This window comes from Limulus polyphemus, unplaced genomic scaffold, assembly GCF_000517525.1.
Source record: "Limulus polyphemus unplaced genomic scaffold, Limulus_polyphemus-2.1.2 Scaffold2244, whole genome shotgun sequence".
In the NCBI taxonomy this organism is placed as follows: domain Eukaryota; kingdom Metazoa; phylum Arthropoda; class Merostomata; order Xiphosura; family Limulidae; genus Limulus; species Limulus polyphemus.
In genome coordinates, this window is record NW_013667854.1 from 10049 (window position 1) to 20871 (window position 10823).

The following is a 10823-nucleotide window of genomic DNA, read 5'->3' on the forward strand; positions in this document are numbered from 1 at the left end:
AGAGAATAGAGGAAGGCAACTAGCCAACAGTATCCACTGTTAACTCTTGGGCTACTCTTTCTCTTGTTGCATAAGAGGGATTTGACTGTCACTCTTATAGTACACCCATGGCCCCAAATTGCAGACAACATGTTTGCAGAAACTGGTTACAAACCATGAATCTTTGGTTTCATATTCTAGGTATACTAATCATTAAGCCATGCCCAAACCCATCTAACATGAAACTCGTATATATGATAGAAGTAAAAATTCTAAATTAAAAGAAAACATTTTTTTAAGGATGTTCAATTTACAGGATAACTTTTTATCACAAAACAGTTGAATCAAGTACACTTTTAGGGTCCTAACCAGGCACATGCTACCTCTCTTGGAATTTAAAAATCTTTAGCAAAAAATTCTCTTGGCTCTTTTTCTTACCAGTTTTTTCTTTACAATTGTGCCCCCCCCCCTCCTACACACACTTTTAACAAAACTAAATCATGTGTGCATGGTAATAATTTACATATCTATAGTTCTCAGCTCTGTTTGAATCTTGTTAATATATAGGTGTTGAATAAAGAAAAATGGAAACATTCAGGGGAAGTGGCTTAATAATGTGTGCTTTCACCTTTGGTTGTTGTAAGTGCTTCAATCCTTTATACAGTATGGCATCTAAAAGCTCCTGAGAGGAATTATGGGGGATAATAGGGATTGAAGTTTCATTCCTTTTTGTTAACTCAGAGTGAACTTTCAAATAATGTTACTTTTACCTGATGTGACTGTTAGGATAATTGGCATGGTGTACTAGCCTTTGATACTGTTCCTCTTGCAAGGTCAACAAACTGTACAATTCGGGTCACTAAGGCACCTATTAATCAGGCTCCTAGAGTCTTTCCATTTAAAATTCAGTTAAGTCACACTTCTTTTGTACTTCTTGATGAATTAGAAAAAAACTCCTATAAAAAAAACATAAAAAAAAAAGAGTTAACTTCTTCCTTACCTCTGTTAAATAATATTCTCCTGGGAGACAAAGAATTCTCTCATCTTATGAGATGTATCAAAAGAACAGTGTCTACAGAAATACTTGTGTTTTGCTGAGAAAAATTATAACTCAATTTTAGGTAGATTGGCTGTTGCATAAGTTGGGAAAATACTTATTCCAGAGCAAACCTTAAGTGACTACTGAAGACAGGGATACTCCTAAAGTGATGTACCACCCACTGCCAGGAAATGTGTTACCATCAAGTATCACAACTACAAGAAAAATCAAACATACCCATGAAGATCATCCCTGAACAGAAACTATATTATCAAAAAGTATAACCAACTAAAGTTCCAAAGTCCCCAACTCTTGGAAAAAAAGTTCCTGCTATGATCTATTTATTTATTTTATATGTTAATACAAGAAAGACTACTACTCATCCTCTTCCTTCTCTTTTGAATCTCAAATATGCCCTTACTATGGTTTTCCCAATTCCTCGTACCTCCTGTAAGTCGAACCTCAAAATGTAAGTTACCAAATCTCTTTTTGGTGATAAAGAGGGACTCCTGTTCCTGAACATCCTTGAGAGGAATCCTTCACCCAAAAATCCAACTTTTTACTTTACTTCTTTTGTATTTTACTTGTGAACTAACAACAAAACGGGCTCTCAAATAGTTTAAATAATACAGATTACCTATGTAAGAGATCACTGAACTAACACATTACCTAAGGATCTAATGCATTTATGTTTTGTTTTTCTTTTTAATTTCGTGTAAAGCTACACGAGGGCTATCTGAGCTAGCCATCTCCCTAATTTAGAAGTGTAAGACTAGAGAGAAGGCAGCTAGTCATCACCACCCACTGCCAACTCTTTTACCAACAAATAGTGGGTTTGACCATCACATTATAATGCCCCCTACGGCTGAAAGGGCGAGCATGTTTGGTGTGACGGGGATTCAAACTCGTGACCCACAGGTTGCTAGTCGAGTGCCCTAACCACCTGGCCATGCCAGGCCAAAATTCAATCTTTTGGAGTGGGGACTCTATCCAGGTTCCTCTACCAAATTTCATTGATATTTGTTAAGCCAGTTTCTCACACTTTTTAATGTGAAGACATCAGACAGAAAGAAGGATAACTCTACTTTATAGGTATATCTAATGATAACAATAACGTAATTTGAAGGGGTTGTTTACACAGCTAAATTATACATTAATTTCAGTCCCATATAATTTACATGTAACTTTCTCAATTTTTCAAATGCAAACCAACAGGGAAACTTATCATTTAATTCTGGCATCAAAGAAGTATTAAAAGTAAGAAAGGCAAGGCACTATTATGCAAGTTGCATCATAGCCAACAAGTTTTCTTACTTAAGTGAACTTTTGAGTATTTGATATTAAAAGAGGTTTAATAATGGCAATTCAACTATGCTTAGAGAGAGATTTTAACCCTTTCTTCTTTTAGTTCATAAGTTGGGAAATAGTGTAATGGAATATATAGTATATATGCCCACAACCTTAAAATGTTTAACTTGTTTCTGAAGCAAAAAAAATGTGGCTTGTTATGTTTAGCATTTCTTTCTAATCAATGTGTCTTTAGTCGATTTTGAAATCCATGTTGGGAAGCTACCATGAGAACAAAGAATGCAGTGGAATAACTTTATCCAGAAACAAAGAATGTTATGTGCTACAAACTAGAGCATTTAAATACTTTATTCGCTCCTCATAAATATATTACAACACTGTTTTGAAAAATGTTTCCAACTTGCAGTGGCAAAAGAATTTCCCCATCACTTTTTTAACACACTTTACACAGTGTGAATAAAACATATATATGTATATATACATATCTCTGGTAAAAGAAAGAATGCAATTAAAAAGCATGCATAAAATTCACACACCACAAATTACTTGGACAGAATAATAGTACACAAGTCACAAACATTATAGTAGCTTCAAAATAGAAACATGTCCACTACAAACACTGTGTGTGTGTTTTTTTTTCTCTTTTTTTTTTTAACTTCCAATAGAACTTACAATATGTAGTCTTTCTGTTATCAAATCTTTACATGCTTAAAACAGTAGTTAAAATATCTAATACTAATCTATAAAGTATACAGGACTAGTAAGGATAGGAATCAAACTAAAATGTTGTGAAAACATTTATTTCTTTAATCAAACATGAACAAAACTAAATAAGCAAAAATCAATGCTGTTATTAAAATTTCAGTATTACACTTTCATCAGTCTGTATATTGCTACAAACTTAATACACCTCGATATTCAATTATATTCGATATTATATTTTTCATTTATTAAATGAAAAATAAAAACCACCAATAAACATATATATATATTTATTATGGAATTTAATGCTCAAATTTATATTTTGACACAAATGTGTATTTTGTCAATGTTTTTATTTTAAATAGAAAGATCATTTTACAAAATTAGTTGAATAATCTTACAAGCTCAGGCATATGTGTTGATGTGCATTTAAATTATTCTATTTCAATTTTGTTACTAAATTCAAATGTATACATTTTTATAAAGTTATATATGATCCATGTGCACAAGGTATGTCACTAAAGTCAATATGAAGAGAATAGATCCAAAGGAAGAAATACACCATCATTATGAAAGTTGCATTAATGCCAGGATCATATACCTCAATATATATAAATTACAATGCTCAAAATCACTTTGTTGCTAATTGTGAAATAAGCTATGATATATACAGTAGATATATCTGTTTCATTCCAATATGTGATACATGCCACTTCTATTTCATTGACATAATCAGTGCACATATTCTTACCACGACACAAATATCATAGAATCCTTGTACCTTGTAGTCAACATTTAAGCCTGTTCATATTGTACTATTCTATGTTCAAAATAAACACTTCTGATGAAATTAGTGAGCCAACTAAAGTGACAATAAAAGAACTAAATCATGGATGTCATCCAAAACCTTTGTCACAGTGGATCTGCTAAGTTCCCAGCAATTGCCTGCAATCAAAATGCTGACAAACTTTACCTCACCATCCAGCTAAAACCAGATGATTGGGCTTATACTGATAGCCAGTTTTTTCAGACACATGACAAAGTTGGACATGATGCTATCTTCCTCAGTTGAATGAATGTATCAAAATTGAAAAAACTCCATGTCCATGACAATGCCATAAGTAAAGTAAAAGATGAGGCTTTAAAATACTACTTTCTAGCAAGATAACAGATAAGAGCACCAGTAGGCAAAATATCTATTATTAGTGGTAAATAGGCTTAGATTAAATATTTGTTACTAATTCAGTTTTTTAATTTTTTCATCTTCCTTTCTTAACTACTTTATTTCTGTGGTAAGATGGGATAAATGTCGCTATAAATCTCTGATTGATCAACAGCAAACTTAATATTTTTATACTTTTTATTGGATTTATTTGAATTTATTTTACATCAAACTGAAACTGAAGTTGTGTTAAAAGCCTCACCATTATGTAATTATGTGCAAAGGAAACAAGGCATATTCTTCATTTTTGATAATTAAATATATATTTTATTTCAAGATTTTCCTTTATTTTACTTCCAGGTATTTGTAGATACTGTTTGGAAAATGGTGTGATGAGGCCAAAAAATTTGTGGGGAGAACTAAGGTAGTGACAAGTTAAAATCTGGGTGCACATCAAATTAATTATTTACCCCTGTCAAACAATCATGTATGCCAAGAAACTACAGTGCAGAAATACCTTGATGTCAAATCAGAAGCACACAATTTGAAAGCCAAGCACAGTTTCTTGGTGAACTTCTAGTGGAACAGGATATACATAACTTCTATAACATTGCCTTGGCTGGTGCTGACCATATCAGTGTCCTGTGATCAGGCCAGTGACTAGAAGGACTTTCTGATACTGTTACAGTACTTATGGTACATAATACAATTCTGATTATGGTTATTTGTGTGATGAAACTGGTATTTACATCCACCTGTAATACTCATTCTGTTTTTCCTCCCTTTCCATAGGTTATTTTTGAAAGGCCAATAAACAAATAATTACTTTGCTTTTTTATTTATAATATTCGAATTAATTTCTGATATCACATTAATTATTTCTTTTTCCAGAGTAGTATGTAACTTCATCAATGACAAGTTAACCCATTCACTGTGGCTGGGACGTATACACATCCCAGCCACACTGAAAGGGTTAACAGTAAGAATACAATTACTTGCTTTTTCACTTTTTTCATGGTTTTGCATCAGTTTTTGTTTATTATAATCAGTAATGATATTGCTGTTTTAAAAAACATTTTAAATGGGATTTTTAATTATCTTTATGAACCTAAAACCATTTGATCATATCTTGTTTAAAAAAAAAACAAAGCCCTGGATATATTGTTTTTTTTTCTCCACAAAACCAATTAAACATTTAACACTATAAAGTTTAATAAACTTTGATTTGTGGTAACATGATCTAATCATCTGTTTTAGTATTTCATTTTATACACTGGAGGTGTGGAATACTTATTCATCATCCATCAGCTTTAAGAAACATAATGAATTTTATAAAAGTGGAAAAAATGGATGTACCTCGTTTTGCATCTAAACTCTTCATAGGTACTTTGAGATGCCTTAAGACTGTGGAAGGTGTAATACTGAAGAATTGAAGGTAATAAAGTTTATATTTATGGAGTTAGTCTTGATTAACTGATCTTCCTAGCATTATGAAACTTAAAAAAATGATGTTTTGTAAATGTATCTTATAACGTTCAATGATCTCATTATGACTCATATTTATGATATTTTTAATGTACTTTTTACATCAACATATCTTACTACACTGAAAACTTAAGTTATTCAGCATTACTGTCCATAATTAAGGCTTAAGAACATACTAGTCATTTACGTTGAGAGAGACAAAATACTTGTCACCCCCTTCTCTTTCATATTCACCTAAGTATTGGTCCTTCAAAAGGCACCATTCAATCACTATAGCTGGAATGTATAATACTTATATATATATGTTTGTTAACAAGTACAAAATGTACTTCCCAAATACACAAAGTTAAGAAAAAATTCAAGTTTCTCAGAGATTCAGATAATCCAAGAGAACGTAAACAAGAAACAATACTGCCATAAAGAGGAGAAGGATTCCAACAATTCCCATGGTTGCTAAAAAAAAAAAGAAAAAGGTTTATCATAGTTAACAAGGTGCATCAAATAAACAGCAGTCACTAATTACATATTATTTACAAAAACATATTTCTATAAAAAAGAAAAAATAATTTGTAAACAATTCTAAATCCTCAATGTAATACATTACTTTTTTGATTAAAATACAGATTGTGTCTTTAGTATGGATTTTAATTTTTCAGAATGCCATTTTCTGAAAAACATTTTGATTTTTTGTTTCCAAATCCTATTTCCTTTTGAGTATTTAATAGGTCAACTCTCAAACAATGTAAATGGTGAATAATATCAATGTTAGAGCCTATTTAATATCAATATCTTCTTTATTATAGTACTCAAGGTTACTTTTTATGTTGTTTTAACCACTAACAGTCACTGAATAACTAATCTCTTTTTCTGATGTCCCTATTAGTCACCATCTTCCTTAATTTTGTCTTCACTTCATCCTCTCACTAGTTTCTTCTACCTGGTTCATGTCCCACTAGTGCTCAAAGTTGCAGCTGTATTATTTCACTGAATCAACACTACTTCTTTCATCTGTTGCCACTGCACAGGAATTAATTATAGAGAATTATAGTGCACATGCAAAAAGTTTAGCAGTTTCAGCAATAGTAAGACAAATGTTTGTTTTTACCTTAATGAATACCATTCAACTGTGTTTGTAAGTAACTACTGGAGCTGGAAAGGTTATCACTTGCATGCTCACATAGAACTTTGGATAACTACTACCTTCCCAACTTCCTTGAAGTCCTTTCCATCATGTTAATGGTATGGTGGTGCTAGCTGACTTCCATAAAACTTTCCTGTTCTATAGTTTGTGTCCAGCTCTGTATTCTACCAAATCACATGAAACAACCACTGAATCAATGTTGGAACATGCTCACCTGCATTCACGATCATGTCCATGACTTCAGTCTGATTTTTTCCTCCAAGGGTAAATGAGAAAATGACAAACATAATTCTTTCTTTATTTATTCAGCATGTGTCTATGAACTTACAAGTTTTGTATTCACTTCATAATTTCACACTTTTTATTACACATAAGTTTGAATTCTAATAAAAGTCGCCAGTTTGTCAGCAGCTTTACTTAAAATCTCTAGATATCTACCTGTAGCTAAATATCAAAAAACATCACTACCACGGCGACTTCTTGGATATCGGACATGACAATTCTCACTCAGGTCATCAAAGAGATCGACAAGGTCTTGCCAACATCCCCTGAGCCCTGACACAGAGTAATCGGGGTCAACATGTTGCCACCTGCCTGTAATACTGGCAGCAGGTTATCAAAGAGACTGACATAGTCTTGCAGACATCCCATGAGAGAGCATGGTCAGGGTCAACAAAAATGTATTATTATGAAATATATATAACTGGCTTAAATTAACCTTACAAATATTAAACACATCAAATCTGACTGTAATGGCAAAACTTTGAAGGTGGGTTCATCTTTCCTTGATTTTGGCTTTGCCCCCCCCCCCAAGAAAAATATCTGCAGACACTCATGTCTTTACTAAATAGAATATAGCAGTTCAAAATTTAAAAGAAAAAGTTCAAATGGTTAAAGTGAGAGACTAGAGGGAAAGCAGCTAGTCAACACCAACTACTACTGGGCTATTCTAATCGAACAGTGGGATTTTGAATGTCATTCTTATAATTCACCCACAGCTCCAAAGTGTAGAGTGCAATTTTTTGTCTCAATGCAAACCATGGAATCTTGAATCTACAGTCCAGCATATTAACCACTGTGTTGTGCATGAAACAAGTAAATTATCATTTATATTACAATGTATTCTGGCAAATAATAGTTTTCTAAACTACTCTTTTTTTTTACCAAAATTGTAGTTTACTTAAATTCCATGATTTAATTATGACTCGTGGTTTCAGATAAATCTAGTTATGTTTAAATATAAGCAAGAGGGAATCCTCAATAGCCATGGCACTTGAAATTCTTTTAGGCAGGATTAGAGTAAATTAATCTATGAGGCCTTTTTTTCTAAGCTATATTTTTGTGCACCAGCAGTACCAAGCAAGAGGCATGAGTATATCCAATTAAGTTTTATTACTCATCCAAATCTCTACCAGCCGATCCCTCAACTTGAAATTATCTTAGGCAGGGTTAGAGGAAATTAATCTATGAGACCTTAGGCATGGTCAAATACAACAATCATAAGGGTTTGACCTCCTGAGTCCAAAACTGTACTTAGATCTCAAATCTGTCAAGAGATGACGAGCTATGAGCTAAAAGTTTGTACTTGAAAAGAAAAACAAAAAAAAACTCAGGGTCATTCTATGAGCTGCTATGCCATGGCTACAAACATATTTTGAAATGTGTTTTCAAATGTGGTGATTATGTTATCCTCATAAAACTACAAAATTCTAAAATGTTACATTTTGTGTTATACTATATCAAATTAATTAGCCAGGAAGAAAACTTAAATAACACTTGATTTGAATCGTTAATCAGATTGGCATTGAAAATTCTACATTAATATCAAAGAACAAAAACTATTTTATTTTTGTTCATAAACATTGCACTAAATTCAATTTTTCAAAAACTTGGTACAGGTCACCCAAAAAGATGGATATGTTTCAAAAATATTTCTGATGTTTTACTTGTACTCAAAATTTCATTATTCACATATGATAGGTACTTTATTTGATGAATTTCTCTTCTAATCACTCCTATTTTTCATCCACATATAAAAGTGTTTAAGCTTACTAAGCTGGGACAAATACACAGTGCTTTGCTATTTTATTCAATTTTGTTTCTTATACAGGTGTGAACGATTTATTTGTTATGTTGATAACCTAATAAAGAGTAAGAAGTCTACCTTAATTGGTGAACTTCCCAATTTTACAGCCTCTTTGTGTTATGCAACTCTTATTTTGCTCCAAAAACATTGCCAATTAAATTTGTATAAATGTTAAAATTACCATGTTTCAAATCAACCAATAGGCAGATATATATAGTTTTGCTAACCACAAAAAACGTTTACTTCTGTTACCTCCATGTGACATGGAAGGCCTTTAAATCCAGTAATTTAAAATGATACATCACAGTTAGCGATACCTTAATAATTTTACTCACAAGATTTTGGAACGTAATAGACAACAGCATAATTATCCACTGAAATACTGATTAAAAATATATGTATAAGGGCACCAACTTAAATGCATACTCACATGGTTTTGGAACATGATGAACAATGATATGATTATCCACTGATATACTGATTAGAGACGTATCTTGGTCACCAGTGATGCGCTGGGCTTCCTCATTACTGGGCAGAAATTCAAGCCCAGTAACAAATATATTGTGAGCATTTTCCACATGATAAAGTTTCTGCAAAGACAAGACTGCTTTAAAATGGTAAGCAATAAACTAAAAACAGAAAACTTTGGCACCATACTTCATACAGTTTTTAATATATAACTACATTATTCTTAAATGTAATTGGTATTAGGTAAGATATTAGATCACAATAATGCTAATAGTAGCTTTAAATACATCTCTCTTTTACTGGATCAATACAAATTTCCATTTTTTTACCAGAGCCTTCTACTAACAGAAAAGGTAAGCCAAACCTTGTGCCCACAAACATGGCAATTAAGTAATGAAATCTAGTCATAATTCATTTTATCTCTAAAACCTACTGTTGTGAAGCAGGGGGTGGGAATTAGTTATTTTAAAGCTAAGCATTACAGACCCCCCCCCATGATGACACATCAGGCAGTTTAGGAATCTGGTGTGCAGGGCACCTTCATAAAATACGAGTATGAAATTCCAATTATCCATCAGGTCAGATGTCTGGACAACTCACTGACCAGCTGTTGGAGTTATAACAGCTTGTTATTAATTCCATTTACAAAAAATAAAAACATTCTTTATCAACCACTTCATTGAGAAAAAGGCTCACAAGTTTCCTATTGTGGAAAGTGTCCATGGTACAAATCAGCCGTACTTTGCAATGGCGTAGCAAGGGTTCTCAGCACCCAAGGGCAAAGACACTTTTGGCACCCCCACCTCTGAAATGTTCTGATTATTTGTTTTGTGACTCATTACCCATTTAATGACAATAACATAAAGAATTGATTACTGCTTTACACAGGCCTAATATAAAGTCACAATATAACATCTCACGATATCACAACTGTAAACCTGGAACTAATGAAGTATAGCCTACTAAGTGTACTCACATAATTTGTAAACCATTCTGATATTTATGTCATCCAGTATTGTTCAAAGTCACACACTTAGAGTAATCTTTCAAGCATGCAGAATCAATTTATGTTATATCCGTAGTTTTGAAACTTATGTTTTATATGAGAAGCCAGTCACTTGTGGTGTATATGGATTATAAAATAGATTGATAAAATACTACTTAAGATTACAAATAACAAATTTTATTAGTTTAAAAAACTGTATATATACTTAACTTGTTCAGGTAGCATTCTGGTATTCATGGTTACATAATATGAACCTTTCGTGCTTTTGCAGCTTCAAATGCATCAATTAAACTATCAAAATTTAAGGTATTAAGAACGTCTTTTTTCAATACTTAATATTGCCAAGTTACTTAGTCGTTCTTGAGGTTCTCAAGTAAGTAAGAATTAATTTCAGCTTGCTGAAGGACCTTTCACAACTAGCAATAGAAACCCCAATTGTTAACAAAA

The 10823-nt window shown here is 32.4% G+C and overlaps 1 protein-coding gene across 2 annotated transcripts in view; it reads right to left on the minus strand.

Annotated features, from left to right (window-relative positions):
- Nucleotides 1-2656: 2656 nt before the first annotated feature.
- Nucleotides 2657-10823, minus strand: part of LOC106466384 (prolactin regulatory element-binding protein-like) — a 40585-nt gene continuing 32418 nt past the window's right edge. For both annotated transcript variants that reach the window (XM_022394381.1, XM_013926667.2), the window contains exons 8-9: nt 9333-9492; nt 2657-6128 (exon numbers count right to left, since the gene is read on the minus strand). In XM_022394381.1, the coding sequence (XP_022250089.1) occupies nt 6043-6128; nt 9333-9492 (246 nt within the window). In that variant the 3' untranslated portion in view covers nt 2657-6042. The remainder of the gene's footprint in view (nt 6129-9332; nt 9493-10823) is intronic.